Genomic DNA, 17,854 nt, shown 5'->3' with positions numbered 1-17,854 from the left:
ATTGCCAGTGAGTTACACTGAAGCTTCTTTCCCCGTGAGGGCTAACAATAATGATTTCCATGATTATCCGTTTCTCTGTAACCCCCTCTACTTCCAATTTGCCTGTCAGGTTATCAGCATGTCAGTGCACTTATATACCAATCTCCTGTTAGTTTCCACTTAAGTTGTGAAGAGACGCCAGCACCGTAGCAAGTACGGAACCTTTATATTAGAAGCTTGGGAGGAAAAGACAGCATTGGAAAGTGACCTTGTGTCGGAAAGGTTAACTGAATCAATGGGAGCGGACAGTCTCTTCATTGTTCTGGAGGCAGCCCTCGCTATTGGAGTCATTAGTATGAACCTGCTGGTCTGTGCGACTGTGTACTTACACAGAGAACTGAGGACCCTGACTAACTACCTGATTGCCTGTCTGGCCCTGGCGGATCTGAGCGTGGGGGCCCTGGCTGTCCCATGCTCCATCTTGCTCACCTTGGACCTCACCGTCTGTTTTTACGGCTGTCTGCTCCTCGCCTGTTTCCCACTCATCACAACGCAGTTCTCAGTCTTTGTGCTGCTAGCCATCGCAATCAACACCCACCTGAAAATCCGCCAGCCCAGCAGGTAAACCGGCGAACCTCGTGCCATTTTATCTTACGTCAATCCTGACCAGACTCAGCTAGACTGACGCTCTCTCTCCGTCCATCCTCCCGTCCACCGCTCTGTTCACTTCAACTCATCCAGAACCTTGTTCTATGTGTCCGAACCTGCACCAGCCTCATTCATCCACCACCCGTACCTGATGCTTGCTGGGGCACATTGGCTCGCAGCCTGACTAGACATCACTTTTATGGCTTTGTTTTCAAATCTCTCTTCATCTCCTCCCTATCTCTGTAACCCCATCCTCCAACCCTTCCGATCTCTGTAACATCTCCAGCCCCTAAAGCCCTCCCGATCTCTGTAACCCCCTCCAACACCTACAACCCATTGGTCTGAGGTAAGTACCATATTTTATTATATTATTATTATTTTTTATAAAAATTTAATTTAGTTGTTAGCCAGATCTTGGTAGAAAGTTGGAGGAATGGCAGGGAAGGGAGTGCAATGTTCCTCCTGCAGGATGTTTGAGGTGAGGGATGCAGTTAGTGTCCCTGCTGATTTTACCTGCAGGAAGTGCTGCCATCTCCAGCTCCTCCAAGACCGAGTTAGGGAACTGGAGCTGGAGTTGGAAGAACTTTGGATCATTCGGGAGGCAGAAGGGGTCATAGATAGCAGCTTCAGGGAATTAGTTACACCAAAGATTGGAGATAGGTGGGTAACTGTAAGAGGGACTGGGAAAAAGCAGTCAGTGCAGGGATCCCCTGCGGTCGTTCCCCTGAGAAACAAGTATACCGCTTTGGATACTTGTGGGGGGGACGACTTACCAGGGGTAAGCCATGGGGTACGGGCCTCTGGCACGGAGTCTGTCCCTGTTGCTCAGAAGGGAAGGGGGGAGAGGAGCAGAGCATTAGTAATTGGGGACTCTATAGTCAGGGGCACAGATAGGAGATTTTGTGGGAGCGTGAGAGACTCATGTTTGGTATGTTGCCTCCCAGGTGCAAGGGTACGTGATGTCTCGGATCGTGTTTTCCGGGTCCTTAGGCGGGAGGGGGAGCAGCCCCAAGTCGTGGTCCACATTGGCACTAACAACATAGGTAGGAAAGGGGACAAGGATGTCAGGCAGGCTTTCAGGGAGCTAGGATGGAAGCTCAGAACTAGAACAAACAGAGTTGTTATCTCTGGGTTGTTGCCCGTGCCACGTGATAGTGAGATGAGGAATAGGGAGAGAGAGCATTTAAACATGTGGCTACAGGGATGGTGCAGGCGGGAGGGATTCAGATTTTTGGATAACTGGGGCTCTTTCTGGGGAAGGTGGGACCTCTACAGACAGGATGGTCTACATCTGAACCTGAGGGGCACAAATATCCTGGGGGGGAGATTTGTTAGTGCTCTTTGGGGGGGTTTAAACTAATGCAGCAGGGGCATGGGAACCTGGATTGTAGTTTTAGGGTAAGGGAGAATGAGAGTATAGAGGTCAGGAGCACAGATTTGACGTCGCAGGAGGGGGCCAGTGTTCAGGTAGGTGGTTTGAAGTGTGTCTACTTCAATGCCAGGAGTATACGAAACAAGGTAGGGGAACTGGCAGTATGGGTTGGTACCTGGGACTTCGATGTTGTGGGCATTTCGGAGACATGGATAGAGCAGGGACAGGAATGGATGTTGCAGGTTCCGGGGTTTAGGTGTTTTAGTAAGCTCAGAGAAGGAGGCAAAAGAGGGGGAGGTGTGGCGCTGCTAGTCAAGAGCAGTATTACGGTGGCGGAGAGGATGCTAGATGGGGACTCTTATTCCGAGGTAGTATGGGCTGAAGTTAGAAACAGGAAAGGAGAGGTCACCCTGTTGGGAGTTTTTTATAGGCCTCCTAATAGTTCTAGGGATGTAGAGGAAAGGATGGCGAAGATGATTCTGGATATGAGCGAAAGTAACAGGGTAGTTATTATGGGAGACTTTAACTTTCCAAATATTGACTGGAAAAGATACAGTTCGAGTACAATAGATGGGTCGTTTTTTGTACAGTGTGTGCAGGAGGGTTTCCTGAAACAATATGTTGACAGGCCAACAAGAGGCGAGGCCACGTTGGATTTGGTTTTGGGTAATGAACCAGGCCAGGTGTTGGATTTGGAGGTAGGAGAGCACTTTGGGGACAGTGACCACAATTCGGTGACGTTTACGTTAATGATGGAAAGGGATAAGTATACACCGCAGGGCAAGAGTTATAGCTGGGGGAAGGGCAATTATGATGCCATTAGACCTGACTTGGGGGGGATAAGGTGGAGAAGTAGGCTGCAAGTGTTGGGCACACTGGATAAGTGGGGCTTGTTCAAGGATCAGCTACTGCGTGTTCTTGATAAGTATGTACCGGTCAGACAGGGAGGAAGGCGTCGAGCGAGGGAACCGTGGTTTACCAAGGAAGTGGAATCTCTTGTTAAGAGGAAGAAGGAGGCCTATGTGAAGATGAAGTGTGAAGTTTCGGTTGGGGCGATGGATAGTTACAAGGTAGCGAGGAAGCATCTAAAGAGAGAGCTAAGACGAGCAAGGAGGGGACATGAGAAGTATTTGGCAGGAAGGATCAAGGAAACCCAAAAGCTTTCTATAGGTATGTCAGGAATAAGCGAATGACTAGGGAAAGAGTAGGACCAGTCAAGGACAGGGATGGGAAATTGTGTGTGGAGTCTGAAGAGATAGGCAAGATACTAAATGAATATTTTTCGTCAGTATTCACTCAGGAAAAAGATAATGTTGTGGAGGAGAATGCTGAGACCCAGGCTAATAGAATAGATGGCATTGAGGTACGTAGGGAAGAGGTGTTGGCAATTCTGGACAGGCTGAAAATAGATAAGTCCCCGGGACCTGATGGGATTTATCCTAGGATTCTCTGGGAGGCCAGGGAAGAGATTGCTGGACCTTTGGCTTTGATTTTTATGTCATCATTGGCTACAGGAATAGTGCCAGAGGACTGGAGGACAGCAAATGTGGTCCCTTTGTTCAAAAAGGGGAGCAGAGACAACCCCGGCAACTATAGACCGGTGAGCCTCACGTCTGTAGTGGGTAAAGTCTTGGAGGGGATTATAAGAGACAAGATTCATAATCATCTAGATAGGAATAATATGATCAGGGATAGTCAGCATGGCTTTGTGAAGGGTAGGTCATGCCTCACAAACCTTATCGAGTTCTTTGAGAAGGTGACTGAACAGGTAGACGAGGGTAGAGCAGTTGATGTGGTGTATATGGATTTCAGCAAAGCGTTTGATAAGGTTCCCCACGGCAGGCTATTGCAAAAAATACGGAGGCTGGGGATTGAGGGTGATTTAGAGATGTGGATCAGAAATTGGCTAGCTGAAAGAAGACAGAGGGTGGTGGTTGATGGGAAATGTTCAGAATGGAGTACAGTCACAAGTGGAGTACCACAAGGATCTGTTCTGGGGCCGTTGCTGTTTGTCATTTTTATCAATGACCTAGAGGAAGGCGCAGAAGGGTGGGTGAGTAAATTTGCAGACGATACTAAAGTCGGTGGTGTTGTCGATAGTGTGGAAGGATGGAGCAGGTTACAGAGGGATATAGATAAGCTGCAGAGCTGGGCTGAAAGGTGGCAAATGGAGTTTAATGTAGAGAAGTGTGAGGTGATTCACTTTGGAAGGAATAACAGGAATGCGGAATATTTGGCTAATGGTAAAGTTCTTGAAAGTGTGGATGAGCAGAGGGATCTAGGTGTCCATGTACATAGATCCCTGAAAGTTGCCACCCAGGTTGATAGGGTTGTGAAGAAGGCCTATGGAGTGTTGGCCTTTATTGGTTGAGGGATTGAGTTCCGGAGTCGGGAGGTCATGTTGCAGCTGTACAGAACTCTGGTACGGCCGCATTTGGAGTATTGTGTACAGTTCTGGTCACCGCATTATAGGAAGGACGTGGAGGCTTTGGAGCGGGTGCAGAGGAGATTTACCAGGATGTTGCCTGGTATGGAGGGAAAATCTTATGAGGAAAGGCTGATGGACTTGAGGTTGTTTTCGTTGGAGAGAAGAAGGTTAAGAGGAGACTTAATAGAGGCATACAAAATGATCAGGGGGTTGGATAGGGTGGACAGTGAGAGCCTTCTCCCGCGGATGGATATGGCTGGCACGAGGGGACATAACTTTAAACTGAGGGGTAATAGATATAGGACAGAGGTCAGAGGTAGGTTCTTTACGCAAAGAGTAGTGAGGCCGTGGAATGCCCTACCTGCTACAGTAGTGAACTCGCCAACATTGAGGGCATTTAAAAGTTTATTGGATAAACATATGGATGATAATGGCATAGTGTAGGTTAGATGGCTTTTGTTTCGGTGCAACATCGTGGGCCGAAGGGCCTGTACTGCGCTGTATTGTTCTATGTTCTATGTTCTCTGTTCTATGTTCTAACCCTCCCTATCTCTGTAACCCCCTCCTACAACCCTTCCGATCTCTGTAACCCCCTCCTACAACCCTCCCTATCTCTGTATCCACTCCTACAACCCTTCCGATCTCTGTAACCTCCTCCAACACCTACAACCCTCCCTATCTCTGTAACCCCCTCCTACAACCCTTCCGATCTCTGTAACCCCCTCCTACAACCCTCCCTATCTCAGTAACCCCCTCCTACAACCCTCCCTATCTCTGTAACCCCGTCCTACAACACTTCCGATCTCTGTAACCCCCTCCTACAACCCTTCCGATCTCTGTAACCCCCTCCTACAACCCTTCCGATCTCTGTAACCCCCTCCAACACCTACAACCCTCCCTATCTCTGTAACCCCCTCCTACAACCCTTCCGATCTCTGTAACCCCCTCCTACAACCCTCCCTATCTCAGTAACCCCCTCCTACAACCCTTCCGATCTCTGTAACCCCCTCCTACAACCCTCCCTATCTCTGTAACCCCCTCCTAAAACCCTTCCAACCTCTGTAACCCCCTCCTACAACCCTTCCGATCTCTGTAACCCCGTCCTACAACCCTTCCGATCTCTGTAACCCCCTCCTACAACCCTCCCTATCTCTGTAACCCCGTCCTACAACACTTCCGATCTCTGTAACCCCCTCCTACAACCCTCCCGATCTCTGTAACCCCCTCCTACAACCCTTCCGATCTCTGTAACCCCCTCCTACAACCCTCCCTATCTCTGTAACCCCATCCTACAACCCTTCCGATCTCTGTCACCCCCTCCTACAACCCTCCCTATCTCTGTAACCCCCTCCTACAACCCTTCCGATCTCTGTAACCCCCTCCTACAACCCTCCCTATCTCTGTAACCCACTCCTACAACCCTTCCGATCTCTGTAACCCCCTTCAACACCTACAACCCTCCCTATCTCTGTAACCCCCTCCTACAACACATCTGATCTCTGTAACTTCCTCCAACCCCTACAACCCTCCCTAACTCTCTAACATCCTCCAGCCACTAAAACCCTCCCTATCTCTGTAACCTCCTCCTGCAACCATTCCGTTCTCTGAAAATATCCACCAGCACCTAATCCATCCTTATCTCTGTAACCTTCTCCAGTCCGTACAACCTTCCCTATCTCTGTAACTCCTCCAGCCCCTACAACCCTCCCTATCTCTGTAATCACCTCTAGCCCTACAACCTTCCCTATCTCTGTAATCTCCTCTAGCCCGAGAACCCTCCCTATCTCTGTAATCTCCTCTTGCACCTACAACCTTCCCTATCTCTGTAACCTCCTCCAGCCCCTACACCTCTCCGTTTCTCTGTAACCTCCTCCAGCCCCTACATCCCTCCCTATCTCTGTAACCTTCTCCAGCCCCTACAACCTTCCCTACCTCGGTAATCTCCTCTCGCCCTACAACCTTCCCTATCTCTGTAATCTCCTCTAGCCCTACAACCCTTCCTATCTCTGTAATCTCCTCTTGCCCCTACAACCTTCCCTATCTCTGTAACCTCCTCCAGCCCCTACACCTCTCCGTTTCTCTGTAACCTCCTCCAGCCCCTACATCCCTCCCTATCTCTGTAATCTCCTCCAACCCCTACATCCCTCCCTATCTCTGTAACCTCATCCAGCCCCTACATCCCTCCCTATCTCTGTAATCTCCTCCAACCCCTACATCCCTCCCTATCTCTGTAACCTCCTCCAGCCCCTACATCCCTCCCTATCTCTGTAACCTTCTCCAGCCCCTACAACCTTCCCTATCTCTGTAATCTCCTCCAACCCCTACATCCCTCCCTATCTCTGTAATCTCCTCCAACCCCTACATCCCTCCCTATCTCTGTAGCCTCCTCCAGCCCCTACATCCCTCCCTATCTCTGTAACCTTCTCCAGCCCCTACAACCTTCCCTATCTGTGTAATCTCCTCCAACCCCTACATCCCTCCCTATCTCTGTAATCTCCTCCAACCCCTACATCCCTCCCTATCTCTGTAACCTTCTCCAGCCCCTACAACCTTCCCTATCTCTGTAATCTCCTCCAACCCCTACATCCCTCCCTATCTCTGTAATCTCCTCCAACCCCTACATCCCTCCCTATCTCTGTAACCTTCTCCAGCCCCTACAACCTTCCCTATCTCTGTAACCTCCTCCAGCCCCTACTACCCTCCCTATCTCTGTAACCTCCTCCAGCCCCTACATCCCTCCCTATCTCTGTAATCTCCTCCAACCCCTACATCCCTCCCTATCTCTGTAACCTTCTCCAGCCCCTACAACCTTCCCTATCTCTGTAACCTCCTCCAGCCCCTACTACCCTCCCTATCTCTGTAATCTCCTCCAACCCCTACATCCCTCCCTATCTCTGTAATCTCCTCCAACCCCTACATCCCTCCCTATCTCTGTAGCCTCCTCCAGCCCCTACATCCCTCCCTATCTCTGTAACCTTCTCCAGCCCCTACAACCTTCCCTATCTGTGTAATCTCCTCCAACCCCTACATCCCTCCCTATCTCTGTAATCTCCTCCAACCCCTACATCCCTCCCTATCTCTGTAACCTTCTCCAGCCCCTACAACCTTCCCTATCTCTGTAATCTCCTCCAACCCCTACATCCCTCCCTATCTCTGTAATCTCCTCCAACCCCTACATCCCTCCCTATCTCTGTAACCTTCTCCAGCCCCTACAACCTTCCCTATCTCTGTAACCTCCTCCAGCCCCTACTACCCTCCCTCTCTCTGTAACCTCCTCCAGCCCCTACATCCCTCCCTATCTCTGTCACCTTCTCCAGCCTCTACAGCCTTCCCTATCTCTGTAACTCCTCCAGCCCCTACAACCCTCCCTATCTCTGTAACCTCCTCCAGCCCCTACAACCCTCCCTATCTCTGTAATCTCCTCAAGCCCCTACAACCTCCCTATATCTGTAATTTCCTCCAACTCCTAAAACTCTCCCTAGTTCCATAATCTCCTCAAACTCCTACAACCCTCCCTGTCTATATTACCCCCTCCAGCCCCTAGAATCCTTCCTATTTCTGTAACCACCTTCAGTCCTTTACAATCCTCCCTATCTTTAATCCCCTCCAACTCCTACAACTTTCCCTATCTCTGTAATTTCCTCCAACCCCTATAACCCTCCCTAGTTCCACAATCTCCTTGAACCCCACCCCTCCAACCCTCCATATCGCTATTTCCCCCTCTAGTACCTAGAACTCTCTGGAACCAAAGAGAAAATGCTGGAAAATCTCAGCAGGTCTGGCAGCATCTGTAGGGAGAGAGAAGACCTAATGTTTAGAGTCCAGATGACCCTTTGTCAAAGCTTTGACAGTCACCTGGACTCAAAACATTAGCTCTTCTCTCTCCCTACAGATGCTGCCAGACTTGCTGAGATTTTCTAGCATTTTCTCTTTGGTTTCAGATTCCAGCATCCACAGTAATTTGCTTTTATCCAGTGTAGAACTCCCCTGATCTCTGTAAACTCTTCAGTCCCCTGCTATCTTTCATATCTTTGTAACCTCCTCCAGCTCCTACAATCTTCCCTATCTCTATTATCCACACCAGCCCCTTGAACCCTCCCAATCTCTGTAACCTCCTACAGCCCTCCCTATCTCTAACGTCCTCCAGCCCCGACAGCCCTCCCTATCTCTGTAACGTCCGACAGTCTTCCCTATCTCTGTAACCTCCTTCAGCCCCCAAAACGGTCTGAGACATATGCGCTCCTCCAATTCTTGCCCCTTACACATTCCCCAACTTCCATCGCTCAATTAGAGAGTCTAGAACTAGGTAGTCTCAGGATAAGGATCAGCCATTTTGGGGGGTCAGTACTGAGGGACTGCTGCACTGTTGAAGGGTCAGTACTGAGGGACTGCTGCACTGTTGGAAGGTCAGAACTGAGGGAGTGCTGCATTGTTAGAGGACAGTACTGAGGGACTGCTGCACTGTTGGAAGGTCAGAACTGAGGGAGTGCTGCATTGTTGGAGGGTCAGTATTGAGAGAGTACTGCATTGTTAGAGGACAGTACTGAGGGACTGTTGCACTGTCGTATGGTCAGTACTGAGGGAGCGAAGTGTATAAAGCTATGTAAATATACCATCTTGCCTTGTATATATCTTGCTCAGGGAGAATTTGCGTTATTTTGTTACGGGGGGGGGGGGTTATTGTTTGTAAGGGGAAAAAATTGTGTTGTTAAAAAACCTTCATAAAAATATTTTTTTTTAAAAGTACTGAGGGAGCGCTGCACTGTCCGAGGGTCAATACTGAGGGAATGCTGCACTGTTGGAGGGTCAGTACTGAGGGAGCACTGCACTGTTGGAGGGCCATTACAGAGCAAGTGCTCAACTGTTCGAGGGTCATTACTGAGGCTGAGGGAGTGCTGCACTCTCGGAGAGTCATTACCGAGGGAGCGCTGCACTGTCTGAAGGTTAGTACTGCAGAACCGCTGCACTGTCGGAGGGTCAGTACTGAGGGAGTGCTGTTATGTTGGAGGATCATTACTCAGGAAGTGCTGCACTGGCACAGTGTACGTAGGGAGTGCTGTACTGTCAGAGAGTTAGTACGAATGGAGTGCTGCACTGTCAGAGGGTCAGTGCTGAGGAAGCACAACATTTTCAGACAGTCATTACCGAGGGAGCGCTGCACTTTCAGAGGGTCAGTACGGAGGGAGTGCTGCACTGTCAGAGGATCAGTAATGAGAGAGTGCTGCACTGTCAGAGGGTCAGTACTGAGGGAGTGCTGCACTGTCAGAGGGTCAGTACTGAAGGAGTGCTGCACAATCACAGGGTCTGTACTGAGATTGCTGCACTATCAGAGTGTCAGTACTGAGGGAGTGCTGCACTCTCAGGGGGGTCAGTACTACATAAGAACATAAGAACTAGGAACAGGAGTAGGCCATCTGGCCCCTCAAGCCTGCTCCGCCATTTAATGAGATCATGGCTGATCTTTGTGGACTCAGCTCCACTCTCCGGCCCGTACACCATATCCCCGAACCCCTTTATTCTTTAGAAAGGCATCTATCTTTTTCTTAAAAACGTTTAAAGAAGGAGCCTCAACTGCTTCACTGGGCAAGGAATTCCAGAGATTCACAACCCTTTGGGTGAAGAAGTTCCTCCTACACTCAGTCCTTAATCTACCTCCCCTTATTTTGAGGCTATGCCCCCTAGTTCTGCTTTCCCCGACCAGTGGAAAAAACCTGCCCGCATCTATCCTATCTATTCCCTTCATAATTTTATATGTCTCAATAAAATCCCCCCGCATCCTTCTAAACTCCAATGAGTACAGTCCCAGTCTACTCAACCTCTCGTCATAATCTAATCCCCTCAACTCTGGGATCAACCTAGTGAATCTCCTCTGCACACCCTCCAGTGCCAATATGTCCTTTCTCAGGTAAGGAGACCAAAACTGAACTTAATACTCCAGATGCGGCCTCACCAACACCCTATACAATTGCAGCATAACCTCACTAGTCTTGAACTCCATCCCTCTAGCAATGAAAGACAAAACTCGATTAGCCTTCTTAATCACCTGTTGCACCTGCACACCAACTTTTTGCGACTTGTGCACCAGCACACCCAGGTCCCTCTGCACAGCAGCATGTTTTAACATCTTACCATTTAAATAATAATCCATTCTGCTGTTATTCCTCCCAAAATGGATAGCCTCATACTTGGCAACATTGAATTCCATCTGCCAGACCCTAGCCCATTCACCTAACCTATCCAAATCCTTCTGCAGACTTCCGGTATCCTCTGCCCTTTTTGCTTTACCACTCATCTTAGTGTCGTCTGCAAACTTTGACACATTGCACTTGGTCCCCAACTCTAAATCGTCTATGTAAATTGCGAACAACTGCGGGCCCAACACTGATCCTTGAGGGACCCCACTAGTTACAGGTTGCCAACCAGAGAAACACCCATTTATCCCCACTCTCTGCTTTCTGTTAGTTAACCAATCCTCCACCCATGCCACCACTTTACCCTCAATGCCATGCATCTTTAGTTTATGCAGCAAACTTTTGTGTGGCACCTTGTCAAAAGCTTTCTGGAAATCCAGATATACCACATCCATTGGCTCCCCGTTATCTACTGCACTGGTAACGTCCTCAAAAAATTCTACCAAATTAGTCAGACACGACCTACCCTTTGTGAACCCATGCTGCATCTGCCCAATGGGACAATTTCCCTCCAGGTGCCCCGTTATTTCCTCCTTAATGATAGATTCCAGCATTTTCCCTACAACCGAAGTTAAGCTTACCGGCCTATAATTACCCGCTTTCTGCCGACCTCCTTTTTTAAACAGTGGTGTCACGTTTGCTACTTTCCAATCCTCTGGGACCACCCCAGAGTCTAGTGAATTTTGATAAATTATCACTGGTGCATTTACAATTTCCCTAGCCATCTCTTTTAACACTCTGGGATGCATCCCATCAGGGCCAGGAGACTTGTCTACCTTTAGCCCCATTAGCTTGCACAATACTGCCTCCTTCGTGATTACAATCATCTCAAGGTCCTCACCTATCATATCCTTATTTCCATCAGTCACTGGCATGTTATTTGTGTCCTCCACTGTGAAGACTGACCCAAAAAACCTGTTCAGCTCCTCAGTTATGTCCCCGTCTCCGATTATCAAATCTCCCTTCTCATCTTCCAAAGGACCAATATTTACCTTAGCCACTCTTTTTTGTCTTATATATTTGTAGAAGCTTTTACTATCTGCTTTTATGTTCTGAGCCAGTTTACTTTCATAGTCTACCTTACTCTTCTTTATGGCTTTTTTAGTAGCTTTCTGTTGTCCCCTAAAGACTTCCCAGTCCTCTAGTCTCCCACTAATTTTTTCCACTTTGTCTGTTTATTCCTTCAATTTGATACTCTCCCTCACCTCCTTAGATATCCACGGTCGATTTTTCCCCTTTCTACCGTCTTTCTTTTTTGTCGGTATGAACCTTTTCTGAACACTGTGAAAGATCGCTCGGAAGGTTCTCCACTGTTCCTCAACTGCTTCACCATAAAGTCTTTGCTCCCAGTCTACCTTAGCTAGTTCTTCTCTCATCCCATTGTAATCGCCTTTGTTTAAGCACAAAACACTAGTGTTTGATTTTACCTTGTCATGCTCCAACTGTATTTTAAATTCCACCATTTTGTGGTCGCGCCTTCCAAGAGGATCCCGAACTATGAGATCATTAATCAATCCTGCCTCATTACACAGGACCAGATCTAGGACCGCTTGTCCCCTTGTAGGTTCCATTACATACTGTTCCAGGAAATTATCCCGGGCACATTCTATAAACTCCTCCTCAAGGCTGCCTTTACCAACCTGGTTAAGCCAATCGATATGCAGATTAAAATCTCCCATGATAACCGCTGTACCATTTCTACATGCATCCGTTATTTCTTTGCTTATTGCCTGCCCTACCATCCTGTTACTATTTGGTGGCCTATAGACTACTCCTATCAGTGACCTTTTCGCCTTACTATTCCTGATTTCCACCCAAATTGATTCAACCTTGTCCTCCATAGCACCAATATCATTCCTTACTCTTGCCCAGATGCCATCCTTAAACAACAAAGCTACACCACCGCCCTTACCGTCCATTCTATCCTTTCGTATAGTCTGACACCCTTGGATATTTAACTCCCAGTCGTGACCATCTTTTAACCATGTTTCAGTAATGGCCACTAAATCATAGTCATTCACGATGATTTGCGCCATCAACTCATTTACCTTATTTCGTATACTACGAGCATTCAGGTAAAGTACACTTATGCTGTTTTTTATGTCTTTGTTATGAATCCTAACACCTTGATCAGAAACTTTTCGCAATTTATTTTTCCTCTGACCCTTTCTCCTAATTTTCCTTGTCTTTGAACCCATATCTCTACATAATAACCTGTCACATAACCTGCTGCCTTGATCTCCATTAATCATTATACTGTCCATAGCTTTACACTTCCCTTCCCCCCAACTTGCTAGTTTAAAGTCCTTGTGACCAACCTATTTATCCTATTCTCTAGAACACTGGTCCCAGAATGATTCAGGTGAAGACTGTCCCAATGGTACAGGTCCTTCCTGCCCCAATACTGATGCCAATGCCCCATGAAATGGAATCCCTCTTTCCCGCACCACTCCTTTAGCCACGTGTTAACTTCTCTAATTTTCTCAACCCTATGCCAATTGGCACGTGGCTCGGGTAGTAATCCAGAGATTATAACCCTGGAGGACCTACTCTTTAATTTAGTCCCTAGTGTTTGATAATCCCCAAACAGGTCCTCTTTCCTAGTCTTACCTATGTTGTTAGTCCCAACGTGGACCACAACAACTGGATCCTCCCCCTCCCTCTCCAAAATCCTTTCAAGCCGATCAGAGATGTCCCTCACCCTGGCACCGGGCAGGCAACATACCATGCGGGACTCTCGATCTGGCTTACAAAGGATGCCATCAATCCCCCTAATTATAGAATCCCCTACAACTACCACTTGTCTTTTTGCTCCCCCCTCTTGAATGGCTTCCTGTACCACAGTGCAGTGGTCAGTCAACGCATCCTCCCTACAGCCCTCTTCCTCATCCACACAGGGAGCAAGTACCTCATACCTGTTGGACAAGGTCAAGGGCTGAGGCTCCTCAACCCCTAAACTCAGGATCCCTCTACCTGCCTCCCTTGCAGTCACACCATTCTGTCCCTGACCACTGTCCGAATGAACAGAACTTATTCTACCAGGTGTGACTGCCTCCTGAAACAAAGCGTCCAGGTAATGTTCCCCCTCCCTGATGTGCCGCAGTGTGTGCAGCTCGGTCTCCAGCTCATCAATTCTGAGCCAAAATTCCTCGAGCAGCCAACACTTGCTGCAGATGTGGTCACTGACGGTCTCAATGGGATCCACCAGTTCCATCATCATACAGCAACAGCACATCACCTGCCCAGCCATATTCAACTAGTTAATTAATTTAAATATATATATTTTTTAATTTCTTTATAGAACCTCAAGGATAAACCCGAACACCAACAAAAACACAGCCCTCTCTCGCCACTCACCCAAACTCAGTCACTCACCTAAACTCAGATGCACTCTGTTCCAATCAGCACTCCGTGACTAAAGGCACTCCTGCCACACCTTTTGTGCACTCACCTCTCCCAGCACTGTCCCGGCTCTCTCCTCCCGTGCTTTTTAAATCTCCCGGCTCTCTCCTCCGGCGCTGTTTTCGCTGTCCCGGCTCTCTCTGCTCCCGCGCTGTTTTCGCTGTCCTGGCTCTCTCCTCCTGCGCTTTTAAAATCTCCCGGCTCTCTCCTCTGGCGCTGTTTTTGCTGTCCCGGCTCTCTCTGCTCCCGCAGTGTTTTCGCTGTCCCGGCTCTCTCCTCCCGCGCTTTTTAAATCTCCCGGCTCTCCGGCGCTGTTTTCGCTGTCCCGGCTCTCTCTGCTCCCGCGCTGTTTTCGCTGAGGGAATGTTCCACTTTCGCGGGGTCAGTACTGAGGGAATACTGCACTGTCAGAGGGTCAGTACTGAGGGAGTGCTGCACTGTCAGAAGATCAGTATGGAGGGAATGCTGCACTGTTGGAGGGTCAGTACTGAGGGAGCACTGCACTGTCAGGGGCTCAGTATGGAGGGAGCGCTGCATTGTCAAAGGGTCAGTATGGAGGGAATGTTGCAAAGCCAGAGGGTTAGTACTGAGGGAACGCTGCATTGTCGAGGGTCTGTACTGAGGGAATGCTGCAGTGTTGGAGGGTCAGTACGGAGGGAGTGCTGCATTGTCGAAGGTCAGTATGGCGGGAATGCTGCACAACTGTTCGAGGGTCATTACTGAGGCTAAGTGAGTCTGCACGTTCGGAGAGTCATTACCGAGGGAGCGCTGCACTGTCTGAAGGTTAGTACTGTAGGACCGCTGCACTGTCGGAGGGTCAGTACTGAGGGAGTGCTGTGCTGTTGGAGGATCATTACTGAGGAAGTGCTGCACTGGCACAGTGTCTGTACGTAGGGAGTGCTGCACTGTCAGAGGATCAGTACTGAGGTAGCATGACATTTTTGGACAGGCATTACCGAGGGAGCGCTGCACTGTCAGAGGGTCAATACGGAGGGAGTGCTGCACTGTCAGAGGATCAGTAATGAGGGAGTGCTACACTGTCGGAGGGTCAGTACTCAGGGACTGTGGCACTGTCGGACGGTCAGTACTGAGGGAGTGCTGCACTGACAGAGGGCCAGTACTGAAGGAGTGCTGCACAATCACAGGGTCTGTACTGAGATTGCTGCACAATCAGAGGGTCAGTACTGAGGGAGTGCTGCACTATCAGAGGGTCAGTACTGAGGGAGTGCTGCACTCTCACGGGGGTCAGTACTGAGGGAATGTTGCACTGTCGGGGGGTCAGTACTGAGGGAATGCTGCATTGTCGGAGGGTCAGTACTGAGGGAGTGCTGCACTCTCACGTGGGTCAGTACTGAGGGAATGCTGCATTGTCGGAGGGTCAGTACTGAGGGAGCGCTGCACTATCAGTGGCTCAGTATGGAGGGAGCGCTGCACTGTCAGAGGGTCAGTAAGGACACAATATGGACACATTGTCAAAGCTGCTGAAGTGACACTTCATTGGCAGTGAAGCACTTTGGGACATTCTGAAGGGGTGTAATGTGTTGCCTAGATTCAAGGTGTTTTTTTAAGGCAAATATAAATGCTGCAGCTGTCTTGGAGGATGTACATGGAAATGGTTCAATGACGCCGACATCTAACAAAACTTTGGCCCCATTTACTTTTTCAATTTTTTTCCCAGATACAGCATTCTGGTCACCAAGAAGCGTGTCACCATGGCGATCGCCTTCTGCTGGATCTTGGCCTTGATTATTGGCTTCACCCCGGTGATGGGGTGGAACAGCTCAGACACTTTCGTCGCCTTAACGACCAACCTCACCGTTCCTGCCGAAAGGTCCATCCTAAGAGAGAAGATCTCTCTCTTGGGATTCTTCCCCCGACCCTTCGAGATCATGAGACCCGCCAATCACAGCTGGACGTCCGTTGGGCCTTGTTCATTCCGCAGTGTGATTTCCTTCAACTACATGGTGTACTTCATCTTTTTCTGTTGGACGCTCCTGCCCCTCTTGGTCATGCTCGGGATTTACACCGATTCTTTTCGAGTTGTTCGCCGGTACTTCAACAATCAGCAGTTCAGATCGGCCAAGCGCAGTGAGATCCAGACCGCCAAGACCCTCTTCCTGATGGTGGGCCTCTTCTGCCTCTGCTGGCTGCCCCTCAATGTGGTCAATAGCCTAGTGTTCTTCTGCCCTGCCTGCAGCTTGCCCTCATGGCTGGGGAACTTGGTGGTGGTCCTCTCGCACCTGAACTCACTCATCAACCCGATGGTCTACGCCCTGAGGAAAAAGGATTTTGGGAGCGCATTGAGGGCAGTCTTTGTCCGTGTGATGTGTGCCGCCAAGTACAAATCTTGCATCTCCAGGTCGAGGGTTGGCCCTGTGTTCCATATGACGAGCCCCTAGTCATTGAGATGTGTCAGGAATTGTAGCTGATGAATGTTCACATGGCGTGGTGACTTGGTCTGCCTCCCTCCATAAATGTGAGCTCACTCAAAGCTCTACTGCTCATGTCTTAATTCTTGTTGTCCTATCTTCCAGTTTACTGCTCTCCTACATTGGCTCCAAGTCTAGCAATACCTTGATTCCTGCCCTTGCTTCCAAACTGCTTCATGGCCTCACTCCTTCCAATGATGACGCAATGGAAATCAGGGGACGAACAGGGGTATAGAATTGGAAGAGCGCAGAATTATCTGCTGCTTGTGCTGGTGGGAGATTGCAGATATTGGGAGGGTTGTCGGGGCTGGAGGGTGTTACAGAGATAGGGAAGGGTGAAGGGGTTGGATTGGGTTACAGAGATAGGTAGGGTTGTAGGGGCTGCAGGAGGTTATAGAGATAGGGAGGGTTGTTAGAGCTGGAGGAGTTTACAGAGATAGGGAGGGTCCCAGCTGCTGGAGGAGCTTACAAAGATACAGTGGGTTGTAGGGGCTGGAGGAGGTTACAAAGGTTACAAAGATCGGGAGGGTCCTGAAAGACGTGCTTGTTAGACATTCTGAATTCACCCTCTTTGTACCCGAACAGCCGCCGGAGTGTGGCGACTAGAGGATTTTCACAGTAACTGAATTCCAGTGTGAAGCCTACATGCGACAGTCATAAAGATTATTATTAGGAGCTGGATGAGGTTACATGATAGGGAGGGTTGGAGGGCTAGAGAAAGTTACAGAGATAGGGAGAGTTGTATGGGTCGCAGAAGGTTACAAAGATATGAGGGTTGGAGGTGCTAGAAGAAGTTACAGAGATCGGGAGGGCTGTAGGGTCTGCAGGAGGTTACAGAGATAGGGAGGGTTTTAGGGACTGGAGGGAGTTACAAAGATAGGGAGGTGTGAGGCTTACAGAGATTTAAATATAAGTATGAAAATATGATGTATGAAGCAGTGCTGGACCAAGGGCCAGGGAGCACAGGGGTGATGTCTTTGAAAAATGTATAAATTTCATATTCCAATGTGTCATGGTGCATAATGTATGTGCGATTTTCAGGTAAAATCATTGTCACAAGGAGTCCACAGCACAGTACAAATAGCTAAGTAATGATCAGACCATACTTTTTGTGATATTGATTAATCAATAAATATTGGCCCAAGACCCAAGGGAGACCTCCCGCTGCTTTTGGTGGCTGTGGTATTTTTACATCCACCTGAGAGGTCTTGTTTTAATATTTAATTCCAAAGAGTGCACTGCCTCAGGACTGACCCGGAAACAGTGTAGCACTCCCAAACCGCCCACAGTGCAGCACTCCCTAAGTATTGATCCTCAGACAGCGCAGCATTCTCTTATTACTGATCTTCTGATAGTATAGTGCTCACTCAGTATCCACTGGGAGTGTCTGCCTAGATTTTGGGTT

The 17,854-nt window shown here is 48.9% G+C and overlaps 1 protein-coding gene across 1 annotated transcript; it reads left to right on the top strand.

The window, feature by feature from the left end:
• The first annotated feature begins 274 nt into the window (after nucleotides 1-274).
• On the top strand, nucleotides 275-16,684 carry LOC140387084 (adenosine receptor A2b-like). Its single transcript, XM_072470093.1, has 3 exons — nucleotides 275-600; nucleotides 15,699-16,358; nucleotides 16,555-16,684. Exons 1-3 carry the CDS (start codon nucleotides 275-277, stop codon nucleotides 16,682-16,684), a joined length of 1,116 nt encoding a protein of 371 aa, XP_072326194.1.
• The last annotated feature ends 1,170 nt before the right edge of the window (nucleotides 16,685-17,854 follow it).

The sequence above is a fragment of the Scyliorhinus torazame genome, chromosome 12 (genome assembly GCF_047496885.1).
Source record: "Scyliorhinus torazame isolate Kashiwa2021f chromosome 12, sScyTor2.1, whole genome shotgun sequence".
Classification (NCBI taxonomy): domain Eukaryota; kingdom Metazoa; phylum Chordata; class Chondrichthyes; order Carcharhiniformes; family Scyliorhinidae; genus Scyliorhinus; species Scyliorhinus torazame.
The sequence above is the reverse complement of the archived record's forward strand: the minus strand, read 5'-3'. Positions and strand labels throughout refer to the sequence as shown.